This window comes from Phaethon aethereus, assembly GCF_964289735.1.
Source record: "Phaethon aethereus genome assembly, chromosome: 8".
NCBI lineage: Eukaryota > Metazoa > Chordata > Aves > Phaethontiformes > Phaethontidae > Phaethon > Phaethon aethereus.
Window position 1 is genome coordinate 29,517,335 of NC_138584.1, and position 27,324 is coordinate 29,544,658.

At 44.0% G+C, this 27,324-nt stretch overlaps 4 protein-coding genes across 4 annotated transcripts; 2 read left to right on the forward strand and 2 right to left on the reverse strand.

Moving 5' to 3' along the window:
* Positions 1 to 1,430: 1,430 nt before the first annotated feature.
* On the reverse strand, positions 1,431 to 6,651 carry YIPF1 (Yip1 domain family member 1; the record flags this gene model as incomplete). Its single annotated transcript, XM_082002818.1, has 8 exons — positions 1,431 to 1,520; positions 2,510 to 2,692; positions 3,314 to 3,480; positions 4,546 to 4,662; positions 4,787 to 4,874; positions 4,985 to 5,065; positions 5,766 to 5,929; positions 6,621 to 6,651. The coding sequence occupies 8 exons, from the start codon at positions 6,649 to 6,651 to the stop codon at positions 1,431 to 1,433; spliced, it is 921 nt and encodes a 306-aa protein (XP_081858944.1).
* Positions 6,652 to 7,906: 1,255 nt separating this feature from the next.
* On the forward strand, positions 7,907 to 12,084 carry DIO1 (iodothyronine deiodinase 1; the record flags this gene model as incomplete). Its single annotated transcript, XM_082002888.1, has 4 exons — positions 7,907 to 8,241; positions 9,878 to 10,017; positions 11,240 to 11,439; positions 11,918 to 12,084. 4 exons carry the CDS (start codon positions 7,907 to 7,909, stop codon positions 11,981 to 11,983), a joined length of 741 nt encoding a protein of 246 aa, XP_081859014.1. The 3' UTR covers positions 11,984 to 12,084.
* A 999-nt stretch (positions 12,085 to 13,083) lies between these two features.
* IFT25 (intraflagellar transport 25) lies at positions 13,084 to 15,658 on the reverse strand (the record flags this gene model as incomplete). The annotated part of the gene is made up of 5 exons (XM_082002962.1): positions 13,084 to 13,191; positions 13,683 to 13,726; positions 14,305 to 14,373; positions 15,040 to 15,146; positions 15,561 to 15,658. 5 exons carry the CDS (start codon positions 15,656 to 15,658, stop codon positions 13,084 to 13,086), a joined length of 426 nt encoding a protein of 141 aa, XP_081859088.1.
* A 1,376-nt stretch (positions 15,659 to 17,034) lies between these two features.
* Positions 17,035 to 22,485, forward strand: LRRC42 (leucine rich repeat containing 42; the record flags this gene model as incomplete). Its single annotated transcript, XM_082003277.1, has 7 exons — positions 17,035 to 17,522; positions 19,629 to 19,760; positions 20,829 to 20,947; positions 21,360 to 21,448; positions 21,532 to 21,645; positions 21,790 to 21,874; positions 22,229 to 22,485. Exons 1-7 carry the CDS (start codon positions 17,041 to 17,043, stop codon positions 22,483 to 22,485), a joined length of 1,278 nt encoding a protein of 425 aa, XP_081859403.1. The 5' UTR covers positions 17,035 to 17,040.
* Positions 22,486 to 27,324: the final 4,839 nt, after the last annotated feature.

Below are 27,324 nucleotides of genomic sequence, written 5' to 3' on the forward strand. Positions count from 1 at the left end.
TGCTCAGTGGCTGCGTACATGTGCCTCAGGGTGGTCCAACAGCAACACAGCAAAAGCCTGTCTTGCCTCTACCCCACCTTCACACCTCTCATCACAGCCTCTAGACAGCTTTGGAGGAGGAGTATTAGAACATGAAAAAATAAGAAATCACCTTCAGAACACTTTATTCAGAGGCAAAATAGTGCGGGGAGCGCAGATGGAATTTAAAAAAAAAAAAGCTCTACAGGATTAAGATGTACAGTTGACCCTCCTTATGGAACCCGTTGGTCTCCAGTAAGCATGGAGACATCCATAAGTCCATGAGACATCACTGTCCCTTCTTTTACAAAAAACATTCCCTGTTCTTGCACTTTCCATGTTCTTCAGTGAAAAAATAATCTAAAATAAAATTACTGTACAGATGGAGAGAAACAGGCATTTTAATCTGAAAGAGACAAATAACTCCTATTAATATTACAGCTCCTCAGGCACCAGAGGACACAATAAGGCACATATTTATATATAAATACTAAAATTCATTACTATCATTTGGAATCCTAATAGGCACCTGGGATGAAAAACCGATTTTGCAGGAGGAAAGCTTCTAAAATTGATCTGTGTGATTAGATTGTGTCACAGCTGGTGATTTTTTATGACCATTTTTGCTAGGCATATTTGGCCTTTTTTTGTTTTAATCTAATATAGCTTCTAGACAGTAAATAGTCTGATCTCCACATACACACTTACGGCTGGTATACTTGCTGAGGCCTGGCCTCTGCATGTCTATTAGCCTTTTCCTGGACCTGCTCCACGCCTCATCTCTCCAACAGAATTCAAATGTCATCTGCTGCTGGCAGCACTCCCAGCTACCAGGAAGCAGAACCTCAAACCATCCCACACAAGGAATGTGGTCCATAGGGGTGGCTCAGGCTCTGAGTCAGCCCTGCTCTGAGAGTACATGGATGTCTCCGTACACAGAGCTGCTGTGGTTACGTTGGTCGCAAACATCAAGGGGAAAAAAAAATTCCGATTTACTTTTAACATTAACTGGAAAGGAAAATAGGAGTATAGTAGTTTATTGCTTAAGTTTTACTTGTGCAGTACAAATTCTAACAAACACTTTTGGGCTTTTGTAAGGTATTGAGGGGGAAAAAAATCAAATTTGGAAATGGCCTATGGGACTGAGTAGATTATTTAAATGTGTGTTTCTTTGCCAAGAGTAAACCTCTAAGAAAAGAAAAGATAACACGTCTTTGTTTCTCAGAGTCTTTTATGTTTTTATGGCTATACTTAAAACTGGAAGAAAAGTTAATAAATGGTATTTATATATAGGTGCCATTTGGCAAAATGGGTCTGTTAAACCCTTTTCCACTCAAACACAGTAATGGGGAAAAGTTTCCAAATGTCTGTGATGATTAGAGAAGGAAGTTTAGATTGGATTCTTACCTTATTTACTGACTCTTTGTTATTACTGTTGTTCCATTGTGAGCAGGGATAATAGGTGCAGGAAAATCCAGTTCAGGGGCATCAAAAAAGTATGCCTACATTATTACAGAGGAAAAAAAGTCTGTTTAGAGAGAAATAAACAGTTCTGCCTCATCCCAGCTCCTTCTTTCCACACCCACTCTTCACAAGGTACAAACACAGCATTGAAATGGCAAATTTGGATTTTTTCTGTTTTTATCAGATTAGAGACAGTCAGCTAAAATGGTGCTCTAAACTGTACTTTTAAATATAACAGCAGCTAAGGCCTTTGAAAAGACCCATTACCAGAAAGGATTGGATTGCAGATATTTGACTGTTTGCTGTTTTAACTGATGAAGCTCCAGGCAGTCTCTGGTGACAGGAGCCCCACTGAAGTCAGCTGCAAGTCTCCTGCTGACACAAGAGTTGTGTTTTGCCTTTGCCTCCTTGCACGCTGAGCTGTGGGGAACCAGACCTATCTACTCTGGAAGCTGGGGCAGGGGAACAGAATGAAGCCTGGATAGTATCATTCTACCTACTGCAACAAACAGACAAAAAAATAACTTAAGTTCTCATCACTATGTATTTCAGTAGCATTAGGGTCTTCTATTTTCATAATGCTGATATTTTACTAAGTTTGAGCAGGTTTATGTTTTCATACATAAAACTCATAAGCACACACTACATATTGAACATTTAATAATTTTAAAGACTAAGCAGAGTACTCATTGGAATAAGCTGCGACCGAATACAATAAAGATTAATGCTTTGCTGATACCACGATGAATTACAGATAAATTCAAGACTATCCTGTGAGTGATTTTGTGCTAAAGACATATTCATCACTGAGTTTGTAACAGGCACTGTCAAAGTCAGATTGGCATCAATTTTTGCTATGGTTGAAATAATTGGAACTTCTACTTTGGAGGTTTTTCCAGAAGTACTATTTCTTTCTTTATTAAAAAAAGATTTTCCAGCAACCAGCCAACCCCATTTCCCCTGCACCGTAACGTGTCACCAGTCCCAGGAAATGACAGGTTAGAGAAAAGGAAAGGCAGTGTCATACCAAACAGCCGACAGCCAGCAGGGCATGAAGCAGAACAATGGTCCCCACGGTCGCCAGCGCAATCCTCCGGTTGTCATCTCGGACAGCAGGCCAAAAGGTCATCACCAAAACAGACCCCGAAAGGCACAGGGAGAACATCACCAGGACCCAGCGCACCACTTTTTGCGGAATGATCCATAAAATCTATAAAAGGGAGGAAAATGAGAGACTCCGTGAAACAGGGAATCATTTATGTAATGCATTGTTCTGTGACACTTCATCACTTCCAGCCAATTCGTGCACAAATTAACTCATGCCTTATTGGATACATCTCCGTTATTTGAGGAAAAAGTAACGGCAATTGCAGACACGACAAGAGCATGTCCCCTGAGTTATGGCACTCCCTCCAAGGCCTGCCCCTTGCCAGAGTGGCCGAGGATGGTCCCTGCTAGGGGAGCTTGTCCTCTGAGCTTGCCCATCAGCACTGTCACTCTGCACACCAATGTCTGTACCCTGGGGACACACACATCCCAATTCCTGAAGTTGCCTCAGGCTGCCCACAAGGCTCGTCAGCAGCACCCTTGCTTGGATTTTCTGCCTCTGGGGAAATGACCTGTCCTGGGCTTTTCCAGGATCCACAAAACGTCTTTAAATTAGAGAAGCTGAAACAAAAAGCTTTATTCTAGCCAAGCAAAAGTAGCAAATGATTTGCCCAGTCCCCAAGATTTTGGCTAATATGAACAATATTATAAGAAATAGCAAATTTTCTAAATCAGGACTTTTTTGCAGGGCATATAATAGGGATGCAATCTAGGCCATACCTACCGCTGTGGGAATGTAAATGAAGAGGGAGTAGCCATAAACACACACTATCTCCAGGAATGAGTAGGACACAATGTTCATAACTTTAGTGTTCCTCCACATCAGGAATCCCCACAGCGCAAGGGGAACAAGCCAAGCGTACGCATAAATTGTTGTTGCTGCTATGGACACTGGAAATATGACAAAGATTTCACATTTTACTTAGAATACTAGCCAGAATCAAACATGTAGAAGCATTCAGCCTGAAAACTAGAAAACTACCTTTGAAGTTACTTTCAAAATATCAAGTACGACTTATCAATAAACTGAGAACTTTACATTTACATCCAGTTTATGCCCACTACTTTGCCAACACTTCAAGTTACTTTAAAAGTAAAGACTCCAGAAGTATTCTTTTGATATTTCAATTTTTTTACTACACCTGTGTACAAAATGCTATTGGTTTCTGTGTGAAAGGAAGAGCCCCAGAAGAAAGACAGACTTAGTTAAAAATAAAAATTCAGCTACTAACAGCTACTGAAAAATGAGAATAGAATGCAGACGTGCTAAAAAAATTGAAAGAGAGCACAAACACAAGCATCAAATCTGAAATTATTCAAGTGACTGGATTCCCAAATGTCAGCATTCTTCCAAGTACATTGTGGATTTTGGAAACAAACTGAAGCCATGTTCCGCTGCAGGGATGGCAGTCTCCTTCAAACTATAAGGATAAGTGCAGACAATTGGCTCCTCACTCTGAGTTCTCTGGGGCACGTATCAGTTGAGCATCTTTTGCTTATTTTTGAGTTTGCCAGAAGATAACAACTTCCAGCCCCCGGTAGCTGATGTGAGTAATACTCCAATTCAGTCATTTTCTGTCTGAGGCCTGCAGGCTCCTAGGAGGCCATGGATCCAGAAAGGCACCTACAAAAGCACCACTGTAGCCACTGCTGGGTTTTCACTCTGTACAAGGGAGCATTCACTAAGGCTAGAAAAATAACTGCTCCAATTACTCCTGCCTGCCCTACTACAACCCTGTAACTACTTTATGCTCTGGAGCAGTAGGGGTTCTACCGGTTACAGCCCACTTCAAGGACTTGTTTCACATCTCTAAAAATTTAAAGCCATCAATCAATCAAAAGACTCTACTAAATCAAAGCTGTGACCAGTTTTTACATTACTTCACTAGCGCATTAAAAAAAGCCCAAACCAAAAACCCACCACCCCACTCAGGACTGTATCAGCTACTTACAAACCTTTTCTGAACTCGGGCACATAGTGGTATGTTGGCTTGCCCAGATGGATGAAGAAATTAGAGAGATTGCCACTAACAGCAATGGTAAAGACGAGTGTGGCACATATCCAAAAGGGACCTTAAAAGGAAACAAACAAGTTCAATAACAACTCCTCTGCCCTCTTGCTTAAGGTTAGCAAGTAAAAGTGAATACAAACTCAAAATGTTTAGCACAGAAAGAACTTCTCACACCTCACACCTACCATAAAGATCAGGATTGCTGCGGATATACAGCCTTACAAAGTTCTTCCCTGGTACTGGGAAAACCGAACCTTTGATTCTGTCCAGGACCTACAAAAACAAACAGATTTGTCTGACTGAAGGTGCAAAATGGAAAAAGCCTCAATATCTGTATAAAGCATAGGTCAGACAATAGTTCTCCTCTGGAGTGGAGTATTAACCTGGTAAGTGTCCACATCGAAGAACGTCTGGTAGTACTCAAATGTCCAGAAAGGGGCGCTTTTCTTCTGTCCTGCAAGCAGCTGTATGGAGGGGAAAGGCAGCATGAAAAACATTACAAGCATGCAATTTATGTATTACTTGGTCATTTACACAATAATTGAATGATTTCTGTACCTGGATAGAAAACAAACTTAACAGGGTAGCGCTTACTATTTAATTTTTTAATGGTTTCCCTTTCCCCCTCTAGTATTTGTTAGCAGCAGCTATTCTTATCTCCCTGCAAGCAGAATTGTGGCCTAGAATTCTAAAGAGCAGCCAGGTACTACCTTCCACCACATCATTTGTAACACATGCCTTCATTGGCATCACAAGTTCCCTCGCCATCGTTGATGGCTGCGTTAGCTAAGCCTTCAGGCAAGCCCTGGCCGTTTCAAAGTTTCCTGCTCTCCTGCCAGAGTCACCAACCCCACAGCAGAACTGACAGAAACAAACACGGTGCTGGGTTTTCAGCTGCTGTTCCGCGCATCTCCTGGCATATTTGCTTAGTTTAAATCATCACCCTTTCAGTTCAGTTTCTTAGGCTGCAAACCACAACAGCTGAAGAGCCAACGCACATTTGCTTCTGCCAACTCTGCTATTGAGAAAGTAACCTGCGACAGAGAGGAAGCAGAGTTTTAAGTCACCCAGCGTGAAGCCCTGGTATCCTCCAGAAATATCTCAGCGTTGTCAGCACCATTTGTATATGTGCCGATGAAGGCACTGTAGGTCTAAGAGCATTACCTCTGTTTTATCGGAGTCATCGGTCCCCAGTAACTCATCATCCTCTTCTCTCCCTGGCTCTTGCAGACGGCCATGCTGATTCTTTGGGATTTCAACTGGCTCATCGATGCTTATTGTGGTAGCATCAGGATTTGCTGCAAGCAAATTAGCTGCATCGTCAAATTCTGCAAATAAGTACATTACAAGAGATGCAAAAGATCAAGCTACCAAAATTTTTGGTTTTGCTGCTCAAAAAAACGACATTAAGACCCCTACACAGCCCGGGAAAGGATACATCACTAGTTTAGGCATGTCAAATATGATCTGTTTTTTAAAGCCCAAACTGACACTCATCAAGCTGAACATTTACTTAGTTAACAAAGTGTGAGGCCTCTTTCCTGCTACTCTGCCTCGTGTGAGAAACTAGTACCACTGAAGCCTGCCTTTCCATCCTGCGATGAGCCCCAACCTGAGAACTTGGTGCCCTGCAGGGCAGGGGGAAGCTGCCTCTCTGAAGAGGCTGTAGAAATGGGTCATTTTAATCCCCTCCACAAATTAGTTTCTTCAGACCTGAATTTATTTATCAATAAATATGCTTAGGCAAGTCTGACACTGCAGCCTGTTCCAAATTACAGACTGCTCTGCCCACTTTCAGCTTTAACTTCCCGTCACAAAGGAGTTCAGTCAACACAGGTAACACTTTCTAGCTCTCATATGGCACAATCTTAGCTCAGAAAACTGGAGGTACTCCTGACACTACTGGCAGAACGGCGAGGAAGCTTTTATTCAGAGGAGCCCAAAGCAAAGCTCAGAAACGCTCCCGAGCCTCTCGGAGCTTGACCACTCCATCAGCTGGGCCCCAGAGCTCGCGTTTACCTTGAAATTTGAGGTCATCCACAGTCGCCATTCATCCGCTTGTTGAGGAACCGGTCCCCGAGGCCTCGACCCTCCTGAAAGACAGGCGGCAGCGCTGATCCCACAGCCCCCGCGCCGCCCCGTCCCCTTCCGTCCGATCCAGTCCCGCCTGCCGCTGCCCCGGCCCGCCCGCGCCATCCCACGTCCCCCACGGCACACCCCTGTCACCCCGCCCAGGGCTGGCCGTGGCCCCCGTGCAGGCCTGGGAAAGCCCCCACACCTCCGAGCCCCGCAGCCCAACCGCTCCTGGCAGCGGCTGCTCCGCTCCCTTAAAGGGACAGTAGGCGCTGCGAGGCGACAGCCAATCAGCAGCTCCCTGCTCTCCTCTCCTCCCCCGCCTCTCTGCCTCCAAAGCAACCTGCCGGCCACGCTCCTTGCGCCGGCCAATCAGAGCCACGCGGTGATTCCTCTTCCGTCTCCGCCTGCCCGGTTAAAGAGCCCGCGGCGCCCGGCGCAGCCCCGGGGCTGCGCGGCCCGGGCGTCCCGAGGCCGGCTGGGCAGCCGTTACAGCAATGGGGCACCGTTGCATGCATGTATTCGTGCATGCTATATACAAACCCATATAGATTATAGTCATATGCCTATATATTCTATTATAAATATGTATTATCTATTTTGATCATTTATGTTTTTATATATCAGGGTATATATATATTTTGGGGGTATCCTTCCAGCCCCAAAGTGACAGATACTGGTGCGCAGCAGAGCACCGAAGGAACAGTGCTGTAGGAACAGGACACTGGTTGCACAGCACATGCAAAATGCAAATGGCTGCATCAATCCAAGACCTCAAGCATCAGCATCATCCATGGTCCCATATTAAATTTTTAGAGCTCCGAGCCCTGCACGTGCAGGATCCAAACTCATAACTGCTGGCAGGATCAGGCCCTCAGGTACTGCTAACATAATTCTTATTTGTGGTCTGTGGTCCTGGGAAAAACATCCTGATTTGGCTCCTCTCATTAGCAAAATAAAGGACATATTTGTGAATAAGTCTTATAATCGTGCAGTTAGCACTGAAAATCTATCTGTCGCTGTAATTAACGCCTTTGGTGCAGATGAAGATAGTGTGGCTGACAGGCTCCTTGCTCACGCAGACACTGAAGTCCACGGAGAGGTGACAGCGTGCAAAGCAAGGCAGAAATTCATCTAAACACGTGAACATTTTTCCTCCCCCTCGCCCTCTACCTTTGCCCCTGCTGTCACGCTGCATTCCCATCGGAAGCGATCAGACCTCCTTCACCACGATGTTCAGTGTCAGGGTCTTCCTACAAAAAATCCTGATTCTTCTGCACATTACTACATGTGTTGTCATTGGCAAAACGCTGATGATACTGTTCCCCAATGCCATGAGAAGATACATCCTAAAACAGGGTGAAAAGAGCAGAATGAATGAGAATCCAAAGTTCAGCTATGAAAACTGGGGTCCGACGTTTTTCAGCTTCAAGTATTTGCTCTTCGTGCTGAAAGTGAAGTGGAAGAGGCTGGAGGATGAAGCTTACGAGGGACATCCCGCTCCCAACACACCGGTGGTGACTTTCAACGGGGAAGTTCATCACCTCTTGGATTTCATGCGAGGTCGGTAAATCTGCCACGTAGATGGGTTTGGTTTGCTAAGACGATAAATGAGGAGAAGAGGCTGCTGTGGGAATAGGGACAGGCAGCTGGCATGAGAGTGCACGACATGGCAGACCAGACTATCAGCATTCACTCGATGGAAGAGATGCAGCACATTCCCTCCAGCTGTCTGCCTCTTGATTTGCAAAAATAAGCCATGTTTATCACCCTGGCTGCAATATCCCTTCACACCAGTCAGCTTATGAACCTCTTGGAAAAGCTGGTTCAGCCTGGAAATACCTTTTCACTGAAAGCCAAGGTAGTTTGTTTTAGGGAGGGAAGACCCAGAATCAGAACTGTGTGTGCAGTGATTCATGAGCGTTGGCTGTCATTCCCTATATGTACAGCAAGTCCCTCACCAGCTCCCTTTAGCCAGCCTAAAGCCTAGGAAGCACACGGTGGGGTTTTTTCCCAGATTCAAAGTGGCTAGAAATAAAGCAGAAGAAAGAGTAGCTGCTTTGTACTTTGTCCTCTGTCTCCCACCGAGATCACCGTAGAACGTGGAATTAAACATTAAGCTGCAGTCTCGATCCCCATGGCAGGGATTACCTCCTTCTCGAACTCTGCTTTTCTAATTATATATAGATATAGATATATTTATGCAGAAAATAGGATGCAAATTTGGAAAAATACACAACATCTACAGTAAGGCACCCCCTTTATTAGGTTCTTTAGGATGTGGATCTATGTTAACAGCAGTTTTTGAAGTTAAGCCCAGCCAGAAGGAAGATTTTGAACAAATTTTAGATAACTTAGCATAACCATAGACTAAAAGAGGCACTTAAAAATCCTGCAAGTTCTCTGAAATTGAGGCTTGCAAGCAGATGCTAATACCTGTGGGCACATACTGTGTTAATTTGTAAGCAACTGCATAGACACTTTTGCCAGTGGCTTGTGTAATATTAGTTTAATAAATAATAATATATAAACAGAGTTCTGTTTGGACAGGAAATTGCAGAAATGCATTGAACGCATGAAAGCATGCGATGCACGACTGAAAAGTCTGCAGCTTCCACTCGGCTCAGCTAGAACTGACACCTCTGAAAAAAATCAAGACATGTCCAAAAGCTTTATTAAAAGGTAGTAGGACCCTGTGCTTCTATGTCCATCCCTGAAGCACTGTCCTTCGAAAAACCTTGCAGATGATCGTGTTTAGTATTTTTTAAGTTCCTTTGTACTAAGGATCTTGGGAGGCTGCAATGTGCTACATGCTGTATACCCATTTTAGACAAGGGTCCTATCCCAAAATGTTGGGAATTTGAGAATTGGCTGTTGTGATGAGGACACGAGAGAAGACGTGTGACTGCACAGTGCCTCCTGCTTTTACTGGACCTAACAAAGGAAAGGGTCTCCCTCGGTTAAGCTCTGGCACAGGTCACAGCCAGGCTAGGGACAAGAAAGCTTCTTTCTGCCTGTTTTGCATAGATGCAGATGCTCTGCTGCCGATTTTAATGTCCTAAGAAGAAAGTGATGGGGTAAGTGACATACCTACTGTTTCCCAGGAAACCCTGTGGCAGAGGCCCAATTCAGAGCATAATTTAATTCTGTCCTTCCTCCCACCACTGATTTAACCACAAACTGTTCCATTTTTTTCCAGATAGCCGACCTTTAGTCCTGAATTTTGGAAGCTGCACCTGACCTTCGTTTATGATAAAATTTGATGAGTTCAACAAGCTCATCAAAGATTTCAGCTCTATAGCAGATTTTCTTATCATCTACATCGAAGAAGCTCATGCAGTAGGTACAGTACAAATATCACAGTAATGCCTACCAAAACTTCACACACATATCATTCCCTTCAGGAAGAAAAGTATGTTAGCAAAGGAGGGAACTACAAATGGGAAAGAAATGTTCCTCAAATCAAAAATGGCAACACCAAATCTAGGCAGCAAGGTTTGTGTCCCTAGTTCTCCAAAGATTTTACTCACACATCAGGCTTTACACCAAGGTATTCCTGCTGAAGACACTCATCTCTCTGAAAGTGAAGCACGTATTTGTATCTCTACGAAACTTCCTCTTAGTGTTAGTCCAGCTCCTTTTGATATTGAAAAAAAACAACCCAAAAACATTTAAGAAGACAAAGGTTTAAGGATACAATGCCAGCAAGTGTTACATGTTTAAAAAAATCATTTAAACATGTCTCAAGAACAGGATGCAGACTCTCATTTGAAAAATGTAGCAAACAAACTCTACACACTCTTTTACCTACACTGGACTCTAAGTAACACATTGGCACTGATTTTATCCCAAGGTTAAGGTGGTTTTCTAAAATGTAACATTTACAGTTTTCAAGTTTTCTAACAATACATCACTTTCAGTAGAAACAGGTAACAACTTAGTCATCAACACCTTTTACTAGTTTCTACTTTACTAGGAAGAGTTGTATGCAAATGTGTGTTTGCATATTTCTGAAAAAGGAAGGTGTGCCCTGGCTCAAATGTTTCACTTCTTGCAGATCTGAAGTTTTGATTTATAGGCTTAATGAGTAGAATCAAGCAGAACAAGCAGTACTATCATTGTGACTGCGCTACATAAATGGGTGTCAGCTGATAACACTACTTACCATTTTAAAATCCCCTCCTCTGTGCCAGTAATTTTGACAAACCTTACCCAAATAAGATATACGTCCCCCACCTGCTATCTTTCTAGGGTTGTTTTCTGTGGGGAAAATTGCAGCTAAAATACATCAGATATTTCCAGGGCAAGGGGAAAATACAGTTTGCTGAATTAAAGAGGAAAAAAAAAAAAAAAAGAGAGAGAGTGCGCTTTTGGGACCATTTATTTGAAAAGCTCTAGTGCTCTCATACTCTGACAGGGGGCTTTTGTTTCATGGCAAGTTTTGGTGTTAGGAGTAAATTGCAGTATTCTTTTAACACAGTTTTGGGATATGACACACAGTACATCTCCACCCTTAACACCTATTCAAAAGGCTCTGTGCTAAATCCCTTTCTCCTTTGTTTTAGATGGATGGGCTTTTAAAAACAACATTGTTATTAAAAATCACAGAAGCCTTGAAGATCGAAAAATTGCAGCACAATTTCTTCAGAAAAATAATCCTTTATGTCCAGTGGTTTTAGACACTATGGAAAATCTGAGCAGTTCAAAATATGCTGCATTGCCAGAACGACTGTATCTACTTCAAGGAGGGAAGGTCATCTACAAGGTAAAAAACCCCAACAATAATAATGAGCACAATATATTGAGATTTTTAAATTTCAAAATAAATTGAGAATGCTTTATATTTCACAGTCAGTATTTCATTCTGTTTGAGAGCTAAAAATTTCACAATTCACTGTAACTGCGGAAAGACTTGCAGCAAAACCAGTCTGGGCCTTTACAATGTACATATTTGATGTACACCTCAGTCTTGCTCAAATATTTATCTTTTGGCTCGTTAGGAAACCTAGGTCCATCTAAGCTATGAAATCCAGGAACACTTTCCAGCTCCGGGATCTAGACATCGGCCCTGTCCCAGTTACACAGCAGGGTGTAACCCATATATACACCATCTCCCACGCGATGGCTGTCATGCAAAGGAAGCCCAAGCACACCTGTCCACCATTTGGGTGCAAATGCCATGCTCTAAAGAACTTCTGCTTTGCCTACTTGAGTATCACTGTGTAATTTTATTGCCTTTGCAGGGAGGAGTGGGGCCTTGGAATTACCACCCCCAGGAAATACGTGCCATCCTAGAAAAACTGAAATAGAAAAAGAAAAGAAGAGGACTTCAGAGTAAAGACTATCTGGATTTAAAAAGCTCAATGAATAAGCTTTCTTAGACGTAACTGTAAGAAGAAAAAAAAAAGAATTTAAAAATAACAATAGAGACAGCAAGAATAACATATGTGCATCTAAAGAGCATCTGTAATGTGGTTCATTATGTGTTTGGCTAGAGGTTTTCAAGTCTCATCACTACAACCCCAGCTACTGCACTGTAATATCTTACTACACTTACACCACATGCAGTAATGAGTAGTAGTCGAGTCCATTGAGCTGTCAGGACTGGATACCAACATTTACATTTGTAATGAATATTGTGCAGGATAAACTTCAGGAGTGGTGACATTTGCAAAAGTCGACTGGCATGCAAAACAACTGATTTCACATTATGAAGATTCTCTTTCTCTTGTATACATACGATTTTCCTAAATGTTCACTTTCACTGACTTCAGAAGGCTTCCGAGTAAGACAATCTCTATCAACATTTGTTTCTACTAGTATTTGTTATGACAGTCACAGCATAAAGCACAGACGGCTGTGACCTGATTGTAGAAAATATTTGTAGAAACAAGGGATTGATCTGCAATTATTAAAAATCTATCAGAGCACTTCATATGGCTTCAGATTATTTCCCTCCCCACCCACCCACCCCTGGTTATTTCAAAGCATTAGTAGACTTTTATATACATTTTGAAGGACTTGTTTGACAGTAGGAAGTAATGCCTCCCATTTAAGTATTTCACAGGATTTTTTCTATTTAACTCAGAGGGCAAGGGAAACATTTTACAGGAAAGTGGGTTTTAATTCATATATTAAGAAAGTCTGATAGAAACATACTAATTTAAAAGGACTCAGTTATGTTCAAGTTTTCTAGGGTAACAGTCTAGGTTATAAAACTATAAAGTTGTTACAACAATTAAGAAAAGTACTGCATTACATATATTAAATCAGTGGGGAATACATACTACATCCATACCTTCAAAAAACATTTTAATGCAAGGTTTTAATAATAAATATTCTCTGTGCTACAGATATCAAAATATAACTTCTTTATAAAAAAAACCTGAAGTACAAATTTAATCTGGACTTAAGTGTTTTCTGCTGTGCCCTCTGCCATCACCCGGTGCACTGATACAAAGTGATCAAAGGCAGATTTGATGATGAAACGCAAGTAAGTGGCTTGGAAATCAGGAAGCTGTAAAAGGAAAAAAACATTATTGCATTCTCTGTAGTAAAATAACTATCAAACAAAATTTGCAAAGTTTGTTAGGCAGAAGGATCTAGATGTTTCTGTGTCTGTTTCTGAATTACACATAAATCAAGCTCTTTTAATGCATCTGGCCAGCTTCAGAGTTTCTTTAGATGACAGCAATTCAAAAAAGTCCCATCCCTCCCAAATACTGCAGCCTTAAAGGCCAACAACTGACGGAGGAAAGATTGACACACTTGTGGAAAGAGCTCTTTCACATAGTCAGGAGCAGTGGGCAGGTGCAATTTCATACCATAATCTACAAAAGAGCAGTCAGGAAGTGCAATTTCATACCATGATCTACAAATTCCTTTATCTAACATCAACTCTGCAATAACTGTAAGTAAAGACATGTTTTGGTTTTTCATGGTTTCTCCCCAGTTAGTCTGGACATCCCACTTCATGAACTACTAGCGATGTACACTGTAAGTACTCACTGGAAATTCTTCCATTTGAAGCTGTCCTTCCGTGTGTTGTAAATCTAGAAAACATATTTTAAAGCAAATAATGAAGAATAACGTGCAATGCTGTGAAAAGTTTTCACTGGGCTTCAGGGTTCAAGAGAGTTTAAGGACCATGAACTTACACTGCATAAAGAAACTGTTGGGTTTTTGTTTTGGTTTGGTTTTGTTTTTACAAGGTGATATAAGAGAACAAATACTTTTTGCAGTATCCCACTGTATATATATCGCACTCATTACACTGTTTTATAAAATGTCTCCCAAGAGGCATTAAAAGAAACCCCAAAACCCACCAAACAATGCAGGAAATGGCACTCTATTATACTATGTAAGTCCGTTTTTAATTTTTGGGACATAAAAGCTAGTGCACAAGTAGTGCTTTTTAGCCCTTATACAGCATTTTACATCTCCAAACTGCTACAGAGACCAGCAGTGTTCATAAACTTCATTTAAATGTAACTATTACATTAATGTCTAATAAAATAATCAAGCCACAATTCACTACTCAACAAATAGACATGGGGTTAAAATGACTCTCACTGAAAAGGATCAATATTATTCCCACAAAATCCCCACTGCTTCAGATTCTGAATCTTACCTTTTTCAATGCACTCTTCAAAATCTACTGGGTCTTTAGATACGCTTCTTTCAATCCTTAAGGTCCGCACTAAAATATATATACATTTAAAGTATCAACACAAATTCTGATTCTTTATTGATAATCGTATTTATTCCATCACTTTTCATCTACAAAGCACTTTAAAAGCATTAACTAATCCATTCTTCTAACTTATGGGGCAGGACTGCAATACAACCATCATCCTCATGTTCCAGGTTGGACAAACAATGACAAGTTTTCATGTCTTTGCATAGCCCTTGCTAATGGTCAAGCTCCTGCCTCCATGCTCTGACCTTGTAACAGTCCTTTCAGTTTTAGAACTCATGTTTTCCTTCACATTATTTAAAAGAGTATGACTGAGAGTTCTGTCCTATAAAACTCAATATTCAAAATAAATCACTACAAGGACTAAGTATTGTAGTCCTGTCCATTATATTAGAACAGCCATCACTGTGCAATAGAGCAGTTAATTATAAGGTCAATACAAGGCATTTTAAGAACAAAGAAAGGGCAGGTGAGGTAGATTTTGCTTATTTTTCTGATTTATGAAAAACTTTGGATGTGAAGGACGATTGCTTTGTGAAGTTAAATCTTTATGAGTCTGTTAAAAGTGGCTACTTACAGAATATACCGCTACCGTGAGAATTTACTTTTAGGCACAGACACACATCTTAACATAGTACATATTACCCACTGCAATACATGAAGTCTTACCCAAGTAACACTGGATTGCGACTTTGCTGATTTTTACACATTTAGGAAAACCAATGATGAATTCCTGTGGGAACATGCCCGTCGTCGTCCAAAACGTTTCTGAACTTCTGTGGAGAGAACACGACAAAACCCCCACCTGAAGCTTTCCATCTATCTATAACCACCTCGAAAGAAATCCCATCACCAAAAAAGAAAAGAAAAAGCTGCAAGGCCATCTTTACTTGGGGTATTTTAAGCAAACCCCTATACCACAATGGGGAAGCTCTCTAAAGGTATCAATACTTTAACGCTCAGGCTCTGTGGCCGAGCAGTACCACAGAAGGACCCACAAATGGTTGGGGTCCCAGAAAGATGATGATTATTATTAATAATTAATAATAATAATAGTTAAATTATGTGGCAACACGAGCGGGCAAGCAAAGGACAGAGCCTGGTGGCGACAGGCTGCGGCCTCGGCCGCCCCGGAGGAGCCGCTCTCCGCCGGGGCCCGCGCACGCCTCACGGCCCCGCAGCCTCCTCACCCGTCCGCCATGCTCTCGGCGGGGTGCTGCTCGTCGCTGGAGGTGGCCAGGACGACGGCTGCCCCCGCCGAGCGCAGGCACCAGTCGGCGGCCCTCATCCCCGCGCGGCGGAGCGGCGGGGAGAGGAAGGCCGGGGCTTGCCGCTACTCGGCAACGGCGGCGGCCCCGCGCTGCCCGCGAAGCCGTCCCCGCCCGCCGCTCCGCCCGCGGGGGCTGCGCGGCGCTTGGCGGGGCCCTGAGGCACCCGCCACCTCAGCCTAGGCGCCTCACAGGCGCGGAGCCCACCCCACCCCACCCCTCCTTCGCGGGCTCCCGGCGCGGAGGGGTGGCAGGCGGCTTGGGAGCGGAGAACTCGCGCCCCCACAAGGACGGCAGACACCGCAGCAGATCACGGCGCACCCCAACACACCCGCCCCTCGGCGCCCGGCTCCCGGCATGCCCCGCGCCGCCCCGGCCCGGTCCCCGCCCCCGGCGCGGCTCCGCCCGCCGCCCGCGGGCGCTGCGGGATGGGCGGCGGGAGCGCCGAGCCGCGGCCCGGCTGACGGCGCGTCGGGGCGGCCCCTCCCGGGGCAGGTAGGTGGGGGCCGGGCCGGCGGCTCCGGCGGGACGCGGGAGCGCAGCGCTCGCCTCCCCGCCCCACGGCTGCTGGCCGGGGCGGACCGGGCGCCGGCCGGAGCGAGGACCCTTCCCCCTGTACCCCTTGGGGCTACGCCCGGTCGCGGCGCGCTCACCCCCGGGCAGGGCCCGATCCCTTCACAGACGCCCCCAGGCAGGGCTCGACCCCTCCTCCCGCGCCCTCAGGGCTGGACTCGATCCTTCTGCCACCCCCGTCCTGCCGGGCAGCGCCCGATCCCTTCAGCACCCCCTTCTCCCCTCAGGCAGGGCTCGATCTCCGCCCGCACCTGAGCCCCCAGCCCCTCAGGGCAGGACCTGACAAGACCGCGTCCCTCCCCTGCCCCGCCGCTATGGCAGGGTCTGCGGCCTCCTGCCCCCGCCAGGACCCCTACTCGCAAACCAGAGACCCCCGGCACCGGCTGGGCTAGGCTGGGGAAGGGGCACCAGGGAGGGCGATGCTCCAGCAGGCTCCATTGCCCTGCTGCAGTCGGCCATTTGCCCTCCTCTCCCCTCCCCGGCGGCAGCAGAGCCAGGCCAAGCTGGGGGCGCCGCTTCCCACATAGCCCCAGCCCCCTTCGCGCTGCCCGCGCAGGACGAGCAGAGCGGCGGGGCCTGCCGCAACGAAGGCTCTTCACCTCTCTGCCAGCCCTGGGTTCCGCTCCCGCCTTGGCTGGTGTTCGCGGTTTGATGGCAGAGAGCGCACACCCCTGCTCCCCGCAGCCTGCCCTTCCTTGCACTGCAGGGTTATGGGACCGTGCGCGCTTGGGGCGTTGAGGAGAGCTACCAGGGTTTGGGGTCTTTCCTGAGCAGTGTTTTCCTCTGTGGCTATTCTTTACCTGTCTACGGTTTGTTTTTGCAGAACTGGATGAGGGGAATGTCTTACTGTCTCCACTCGGGAAGCCATTTGGATACTGGGCCAATATATGTGCGTGAAAATGGGAAGCTGCACGTGGTAAATCAGGGTGCAGGCGGCATACAGGATGTCACTCCCAAAACAAGACCTTTTAGGCTGTTTTCCAGAGGATTTTCGGTGGAGCTTTGTATGAACAGGGAGGACGATAGGGCAAGGAGGCAGAGGACTGATCATTTCATCTTCACATACACTAAGGAGGGGAACCTCCGGTACTCGGCCAAATCTCTCTTCAGCCTAGTGCTGGGTTACATTTCTGACAATGTTGATCACATTGACTCGTTGATTGGTTTCCCAGAGCAGATTGCTGAAAAGCTCTTTTCAGCTGCAGAAGCAAGACAAAAGTTCACAGAACCAGTAACGGGACTGAGAGCTCTACAGAAGTTTACTGAAGCATATGGCAATTTGGTGCTATGTTCGTTATGCTTGCGGAACAGGTAAGTGTGTTCAGTAATAAGTAGCATCGTCTGCTAGTGCTTTTTGCTAGCACACTTAGTTTCCCTTATTTTCTCTCAAAAATAACTAAAAAAACCCCACCTCTTGGGGTTGTGACATCACCTCATATTAATGAAATGACCTGAGCGTTATCTCACTCTTCTGATTGCTTCCTTTTGTCCCATACCTTTCCTACAAGTGCAGCTGCTGGTTTCATTCTAAGATACAAATTGTAATACAGGTAACAGACTCCATCCATGTTAACTAATAGGGGATTTTATGTGAAGGATTAAACCTGCAACTATTTTTTAACAATAATAATCAGTACTTCCATAGCAGTCTATGTGTTTAATGCCTTCTCAGGTATTTCATGGGGTGTTCTGTAATTGCTGTTTATAAGCATATCAGCATACTTAGCTGACTTTACAAACTGGCTTTATTTGCTATAAGCTTACTATCCTGTTTAATTTTGGGGGCTCAGAAGAAGATACAGTCTTGTAGGTAAGTTACAGGCTTTGGGGTCAGGCCAGTTTTACGTCAGTTTATTGTAGTTCCCATCCCCATATTGAACGTGCTTTAGTGACGTTCAGATTAGAGTCCAGCACCAGTTTTTCCATCTTCTCAATGTCCATATTGTCTTTTACTAAAAGACCAAGCTAAAACTTGGATTATGTTTTAAAAGCCTTGCTCCTACTGAAGTCTTTCCCAGTAATATAACCAGTCTATCTTCCATCTGTACAATTGTAAAAGGGATGGTTTATCCAGTTTAAAATCAAAGTACAGGCATATTCATGTGAAGTGCCAAGGGTGTTTTGAGCACAGTAGGAATGTTTGAGCAGAGGTCAATTATCCTTTGTTTTATCCTTTAAACCTACTCTCTTTTTATGTCTAGTACAGATACTTTTTATGGGATTAATTCAGAAATGAAGTTACCTCTGTCATCTTTTGCCATTACAGAAAGCTAAGTATCGAGTCTTCGAAATACAGGATGTAAGATATTAAGGCATTTTCTGATTAATCTTATTTCTGAAAAAGCCCACTCTTCTCACACCCCCCTGATTTAGCACTCTCTCTCAAGAGTCAGCTTGCGCTCTGACTATAAGTACTGCCTTCTGCATAGCTGAATTGCACGGCAAAGGGATTTGGTGCGGTAGTTTGATAGGTATACTTGCAGTGGGAGGATACTAAAGGTCCCCTTGTTTGCATGGCCAAAGAGGTGTTCCTTGAGGGATCAAATTAGTAAGCACCCCTCATTTCAGCAGTGAAGATGCTGACCTCAGGGTTTGCCATGGGGAATATAAGGTAAATTCAGGAGACATTAGTGAATTAGGGGTTTGTCTTGCCACAGGGACAATAAGAAGTAAATGCAGGGGAGACTGGTGAGGTAGTGACTGCTACGTGCTTATTGCTGCATATTCATGCATGCCATGCTTCAGTGGTTTGTGCCCATCTCTAAACCTCCTACTGAAGAGTTCCAGCACAGATGTTTGCATGGCTGCAGAGTGAATCAGATCAGCTAAAAAAATAACCCACTGAGTAACTACTGCCTGGGATATAGTCACAGCTCTAGTTGGAGTCCTGCAGGTGTCCTGGTAGGACTTTTCCCTCTAGTGAAGTATTTTATTTACATCTATAAAAAGTAAAATTTTGCCATTTGACAAGCTATCCAGTTGAAGTAGATTTTAAACCTGAATGAACATGGGTTTGTCTACACACTTCCTAGATACTGAGGAAGAGCAGTTTGTGGAGTTAATTTACAGTAAAATGGAATATATATTTTGCATTATTCTGACATAATACAATAATAATTTGTAAAGAAGTCCCTAATTGTGATGTTTGCAGATTGAAGTCTTAATTTTAGTCCAATATTTTGAATCAAAGCAAAATCATGACACTTGTTCAAGGAGAAGACTAGGAATTCAAATGTGTTGTGTGCAGACTGCACATAAAAAGGTAGTTGGGACAGCTGGCTATTTCTGTCGGTTTTCACATCAGTACTTACAGGAAACAACTGCATTATACTTGTGACATTTGAGGATATAGGTGCCGCCTTATGTGCCTGAACACCAATAGCTTTTTTTTTTTCCTTTGTTTCTTTCTCTTTGCAGGTACCTGGTTATCTCTGAAAAGCTAGAAGAAATTAAGTCTTTCCGGGAGCTGACATGTTTGGATCTCTCCTGTTGTAAACTTGGAGATGAACACGAACTGCTGGAACACCTCACCAAAGAGGCTCTGTCGAGGTACGATTTCTTGACTCATAGCTAAAAATGACACTTTCTTTTCCTATCACTAGGCAGTTCAAAGAATCAGGCTGTGACTTTAAAGGAAAGTTTCATAGGCAGTAATGCATAAGTTTGAAGATCTTGGTTGTTCACAAAACCCATTCTTGAGGCAAACAAAATGCAGAATTTATTGTATACAAAGCACATGATCCAAAGCACATACTGAATCTTAAGAGGTCCTATAAATGTGCAAGATAATTTATTGTCTCATGTTTGTAAATCAACTTTTTATAATTTCTGTTGGCCAGGTAAAAACTGCATGTTAAGGATTTAGAACAGTTTTACACTTTTAAAATTCCCTCTTAAAAAAGGAAGTATCAGCCAATTTTTTAACCAAACCAGTGTTCCAGATGAAGATTTCTGCAAGCAGTAGGTTGAATATTCAGTTAATTAACACTTCAAAAAAATACATTTTGTAATTTAGCTTGATATTAAAGATTGAAAAGTAGAAAATTTTGGAAATCAATAGGCAGGATGACTGCTAATTAGGGGATACTATGTTTCTATAAGATTTTGGTGCATTTTGCATCAAGGTTTTATCTTGAAGCGCTCTGGAGAATGTTTCAGTGTTAAGTTTTCCCCTGAGTTTTGTTCATCTATGTTATAATACCTCATTGCTTACTTAAAATCATTGCTGTGTCTCTTACCAAATCTGTCCACTCATTTTGCCAAGAATTTTTCTCTTTTTAGTTCTGAGTGGATTTGAGATTGGCAGCCTTAAAGAACTTCAGTGTATAAGGGACCTTACTGTCTCTGTTAGCAAATGCTTGTGCTCCAGGATTGGTTTGACCCTGGAGCTCTGGGAATAGCTGGTCAAGTGCTTCTGTTGAGCTAGTAGAGGCAATATAAAGATATGTTAGTCCTGCTAACCCAGGCTTCTTTCTTGCTACTTTTTAACTAACGTTAACAAAGTAGACTGAAGGGTTGGCACAGGAAGACCCCAGCCTTCTGACACCGTTTTAGGACGTTTTGCAAAACAGTTTAAAATAATTACTATAAACTATGCGTTTGTATCCCTCCTCCCAGCGTAAAACGGCTTCTCCTGAAAGACAACTCTTTATCAGATGCAGGCCTTCGCAGAATGACAGCACCAGTACGTGTATTGAAAAAGGGACTTGAGAATCTTCTGGTATTAGACTTGTCGTGTAAGTACTACATGGTTTAATATTAGAAGCAACCTGTATCCTTTCTGATAAAGAATTTATCCTCCTTAATACTGCAGGATACAATTAATTTGATGATTCGCATGAACCAAGTACTCAACCCCAAACTTCACCAACAGCTTTCCAGAAGGCATAGGTCATACCTGTAGTCTCAGCCACTTGCTGCTTACATAAATATTTTTAATAGTTTGAGAATTGATATTGTAAGTACTTGTATTTTGATCATTTGAGGGAAAGTGGCAATTTTTACTTACTTTCAAAACATGAAGCATGCTACAAAAAAAGGTCAAAACCCCCTTGTTCCAACATTAGCTTTTGGAACAAATAGTTTCTTGGTATTTTGATCATCTTTCTCCACACCTTGCAATTTTGTTAACTTTACGTAACCTTACAGGTAACCCTAAAATCACAGATGTGGGAATTGGATACCTGCTTTCTTTCAAGAAATTGAATTGTTTGGACATTTCTGGGACAGGTCTCAAGGTAAGCATCTGTCTAAGTTTACTGGACAAGCGTAATCAAATGTTCTTCCCCTCTGACTATGGTCCAATTTCTCTTTTCACTAGGATGTTAATGCAGTCATTAAGCGGATCCAAATGCAGATAGGCCTCGTTCACTCAAAAGTGCCTCTGAAAGAATTTGATCATAGTAACTGCAAAACAGAGGGATGGGCAGAACAGGTATGGGGCTTTAAGTCTCTCTAGAAATTGTCCATATGGAGTATGAAATCACTGATTAGGAAAGAATACGGGATAGAGTTGTTTCCAATTATATTTCTGTAAATTTTACAAGAAATGTTTTAACTCCTTCAAATGTTATTTCAGACAGTGTTGCAGTGGGAGCAGGCAGTTTTGGAGGCCATCAAGCCACAGGACAACTTGAGATCCAGAACAGCAGCTCTGCACTTCTGTACGTAACTGCATAGAGACCACACAGTTTATTTATAAAAAATAGCGTCTCACGTGTGCAATTTCGGCTATATGTGTAACTGCATTACAATGTGTTTGAGTTTTTTCATTTGTTAGACTGCTGGATAACACCAGTACAGCATGGCAGCATGCTTAGGGCAACACATAACAACTGAGTTTTTGCCTTAAAATTCTGAGTCCAAAACATAAATGTTATTTTTCCCTGTGCACATTTCAGCAAAGCACTGACGTATTCCAGGTTGGCTTGGCCAAAGCAATTTGCAATACAAGTATGCATTTTGCAGCATAATTCTGCTTTTCCCAAAAATCTAAACTTGATTTTTTTTTCCTGTAGATGGCAAGACACACAGAATAGAGGAAGTAGTCAAATGCAAGCTGGTGGAAGCAGAAACAAAAGCATCTGTAAACCTGCAGTTTTATAAGGAAAAAGTTCAAAATTGCCATTTACCTTTGAAAAAGGAGGTTGCAAGCAGCCACGAATTAAAGAACAATAAAAAAAGAGCTTTGGCTGAGCAAGAGAGAGAAAGGACTTCCAAACAGAAGCATCTGTGCCTCACTGTGGAGGACTGGGATTTGTTAAATACCTACTGAGTCAGAAAGAAGTGGGTCTTTTGTTTGTTGTTTTCTTGCTGATGACAGAATTTAGATATATTGAGAGGGAGTAACAAAGGAGACCAGTGTTGTTAAATCTGGTTGCTGTGATATGCTTGCGGGTTAACCTATGCTTGGGGAAGGAGAGAGTCAAGGAGAAGGTTGATGATACTACTGTATATTTTCAATACATAATAATTTTTTCAAATAAAGTTTTTGTTGTCATCCTTAGCTAATTCTTCTGATGTAGGTATCATTCACAGAAATAGCTGGTCCTGTTCTTCCTCCTCTCTTGCCTCCTGAGGGGCATAAGACTAATCACTGCAGCTCATCTGAAATGAAGCTGCGCTGTGCTTGTCAAGTGCCCTGGGACATTAATAGCACTGGTAGAACATCAACCTCAGCCTGTAAGCACCAGGCTGTGCTGGCAGAGCTCTGACAAAGGGAGGAAGCAAAGAGGATAAGCACAGGCCCCAGGGGAGGGAGGCAGAGAGACAGTAACCACCCCTCGGTAACAGTTACTGCAGAAAGCCAAAGTAGAACAAAGTCCCCTCTCTCTCTCTCATTTTAGCCCAGGAAATGAAAGCTGAAACTGGGTTACTGTAGAGATTAGACTCTGCAGTTGTAATGCAGTCTCCCTTATAAGCAAATTCACTGCATTTGAGAGCATTCTATGGTTTAAAACCCATTCTCAGTGTGCATGCATGCTGCACTTCCCCATCTAAAAACATTCAGGGAAGTTTATCATTCAAATATGAATTACACGTATTATTTGCTGTAAAAAAACCTAGATATGCAAACTCATTCTGTGTTGGTCTGTTTGAAGCCAGGAGTATGGCTGTAATGCTGCAGGTGTGTTTATCATTGAATTCCTGCCCTGAGTGTTTCTATCAAAATAGGCTGAGGTGCACAATGCCCATGAGTTGGGCACTGCGACCATCATTGTGCTCTTCGGTCTATAAGGCCAAGAACTTACTACAGGTTTCCTGTACTGGAGCTCATTTAGAGGATACCTTGCTTTTACACTGTTGTTTACTATAATTCAGCAGCAAGAAAAGCAACATATCCTTGGAAATCATGAAAAGACCAAGAAAAATAACAATCTCAAAAACGCATACAGAGCTAAACCCATTTCTCTCTTTGTTCTTTTATTGCTGAATCTTCCTCAAAAAAGGGCTACACACAAACAAAGCAACCATACTTTCATTCAAGCCCTACATTTTTTTCACCAGAAACTCAAGGCTATTAATAGCTTCCACTGATGACTACATCAACCCTCTGCTGAGACAAATAATGGCACAAATAGTGACTTAGCAAAACAGTGTCTCAACAGGGAGGAAGATGACTGGCATTCAAGTATAACCTTCCTCCTGCATCTGCCTTCTGGTTCAACAGCCACCACCGTGGAGATCTGCTAATCTGACCATGGAGAGGTGCACGTCTCGGGGAATCGTATACTCCATTTCACACCAGTAAAGCAGCTGGGAGCTGATGCCTTGAGCGGGGAAATAGGCACATCGTGATTTGGCGTGAACAGTCTGCCCACATCACGGGCTTGTCGGTAAACTAATACAATACAGCTTTCCTTCTCAGAAGAGGTGTTTTAGAGCACTGTGTTTCTTACGTTCTCCATCCCTGGTTACAATTATTCCTTTTCCCAGGTTTCTTGCTGGCCAGCAGACTTCCTATTTTAAATACACCACTGTGTAAATTTTATCCTAGGAAGAATTAGACACACTGCTATGTCCTCAGCCCACTAGTCTCTGCTTATGGCTCTCTGTAAGGCACAGCTGCTGCTGACCAGAAACAAGGCAGAAAGTAAGAAAATAGGCTCAGCCAAGTGCTTGCTTAAACTGCCTGCTGCATCCCTGGCTGTTTCCAGGCTGGTTTCCAAGTCTCTCTTGCCTAGTCTCTTCACAGATGTAAATCCAGAGCAGGATGAGTCCCCGGTTCCTCTCTCCTAACCTGGGGCCATTAATCACAGCTCCAGCATCCCAGGAGTGCTCACTGGGACCAGATGGAGGGACATCAGCTGGAGAGCTACCCTGCAGGAACCGGGTGGGTCAGCTTCTCTGACACCAGTAAACCTTCACTGGCTATCTTAGATGCAGAGATGACATTCCTGACCCCATTTCTTTCTGGTTCAGCTCAATTACAAAGCTTCTTAGGAGAGGGGAGCATGTCTGGTTTCCTCTTTCCAGCCAAGGATGTCCTCCATGCCCCCCAAGCCTGCCTCTGTCCTCACCCTCCTGCTGGAGGAGAAAGAAGATGCCTTAAGCCAGGCATTTGCTGCCTTTATCAAATCTCACAATAAAGCAAGAATTCCCAGATCCCAACATTGTCCCCATCCAGCCAAGGTAAACCACCACATGACCTCTGCTGCGGTGGAGAAGCAGCCTGCCTACACAGCAAGCACACACGCCCGACTCCCCATGCTCACACGTTGCATGCCCCAACACTTTCCCCTTTGCCCTCGGGAGCATCTTAAAACTTGGCAGAGGTAAGCTGTGGCAATGATCAATAAATATTGGACTGGGAGAAGAGAGCAGTTGCCATATGGGTCAGCCTAACCAGCATCCTCTTCCCAACCACAGCAAACGTCGGAAGCTTCAGAAAGTCGTGACTGTCCCCCAGTATCTTTGATACAGAGCAATTTTAGGTTTTTTTTTTTTACCAACCATATTGGCTGGGCCCTATGCTGAGCATGAGGGTTTCTATATTTTGTAACAGCTTATTAGTTCAATTCTTACCAACTACAATTGTTCTGTTATCCACATACATTTCCCATCATGAGGGATAAGATTCTTCTCCCACTTCTCTCCCACCTTTCCTTGACTGCTGCCCCGTAAGAAGGGTGCACCAGTCGTAGCCCACCTGCACCCTCCCAGTGCAGAGAGCTTGTTGCACTACAAAGCCAAGGAACAGGCAAACAGTCCATGGCTGAACCCAACCTGAGTCAGAAAGAAGGTCTTCTTCCCAGGAAGGAGAGGCTGACCGGGTAGCGGTAGCTCTGCTTCCGAATCACCCCTCCTTGAGCTCCTCTTAAGAAAAGCTGCAAGACTTCCTCATTGATTGCCCCAGAACATATTTTGGGGTAACAAGAGGAACAACAGCAACTACAATAATGCAGGCTTTATTTACCAATCCCAACTGAACCTTGTTGAAGCGTTAGATGTCTGTGACTCTACAGTAAAAATGTGCATCTTGATTTCAGGCTTTGATTGAGGCTGGAAGCTTGCAAGTGAGAAACATTTACCTAGGAAACTCCTAACCTCTCTTCGGAGCTGCAGCACTGAATGCACTGCAGTAATGTTTTACAGGCATGGAGAAAGCAAGCCATCCATGCTAGCCAAGTGTGGAGAAGGGCAGCTTATTAAATGCGACTTTAAAAGTTTCCCATAGTACCAGTTCCGTTACGCAGAGTTTTGCCATCTCATTCCAGGTGAAGTACGAGTCAGAAGACAGTAAAGCTATTTTTAAAAGATCTCTCAGATCTGCAGCTGTATCCCAGCTACAAATTAGAAGAAACATTCACTGTTGATACAAGCCATGGTGACATGCAGAGCTGCAGATCACAGGACAGAGAGGAAATGATTGAAAGGGGTTTTATTTTTAAAGATATATGACCTGGGATGGTGGTGGGAAGAATATTGCCTGATGTTTATTTTGGGCCTAGGAAAGTAAGTGCACTCACTGTAAATGTGGGGTTTTCTCAGAGATGATATTTTAGACACAACTGAGCTTTTCAAAGGAGCAAAGAAAGACGGCATCCTTCTTACATTTCAGTGGCACATCCATATCCATATCCTGAGCACTGCTTTGAAGGTTTGGCTGGCTGGTCCTGCTCTGCTGGCAGAGGAATAAAATGAGCAGCAAACAGACCCTGTGTCATCCCACGCCGCCCCGGGAGCGGCTGCAGCACTTGGTTTTCTGCTGCTCTCTGCTCCAAGGCTGTGACTTTTTTTTTCCTCCTTTCTTTGCCATCTTCTGTGCAAACTCATCCCAGCCCCAAAGCTGTTCTCAACCTGCTGAGCGGCTGTTCCAAAACTGCACAGCCCTGAGAGAAGTACATTTTATATACACACTAGCTCCCTGCCCTGCAGGGACAGCTACGTGGCCACGGGGACACAGTGATTTGTCCCCACAAACCCTCAAACACCCATTTCAGGCTTCCTCGCCATTACGCTCTCCACATTAGCCTTCACAGTTTGAGAAGAGTGCAGGAGGTGGCCTGTGCAGCAGCTCCCCACCGTGTCACCCTCAGCACAGTGTTCCCGAGGACGTGTCCTGGGAGCATCAAGGCAGAGCCTTCAAAGCTGCCGCTGAAACCATCTGCAGATGTGCTTTGAACACAAACACAGGCTTCTCCTCCTACCCATGAGGACCAGGAGTGTGAAGACGTGTGGGAGGGAAATGCCAACCCAAGGGCGAGAAAGGCTCACCTCACTCAGCTCCTGCTCTTTAGGGTAGTCCTCAACGTCCGCAGTCCTGTGCCTGCAGAGGCACCAGCATGTCCATACAGGAGAAGCCCCTCGCCCAGGGTTGACCAGACACAGTATCTGTGTTGCCAGCAGCTGGTAGTCTCCAGCAGCCTGCAAACAACCCGTCGGGCTATCGAGTCAATGCTGCAAGACCGTGCTCTGCCCACGTAGAAAGGACTCACCCTCACACGACGGGAGAACTGTGGAGGTGTCCCACAGCTGGTGTCTAGCCTGCAGCCATGGGCTGCTGTAGGCTGGAAGCACAGCACTTCGTCCCTGTTCGGTGTCACTGCGTGCCGGTCAGAGCACCACTGACGAGGGCTTGCTTGGGTCAGAGCTTCCTGAGCAGGTGGCAGAG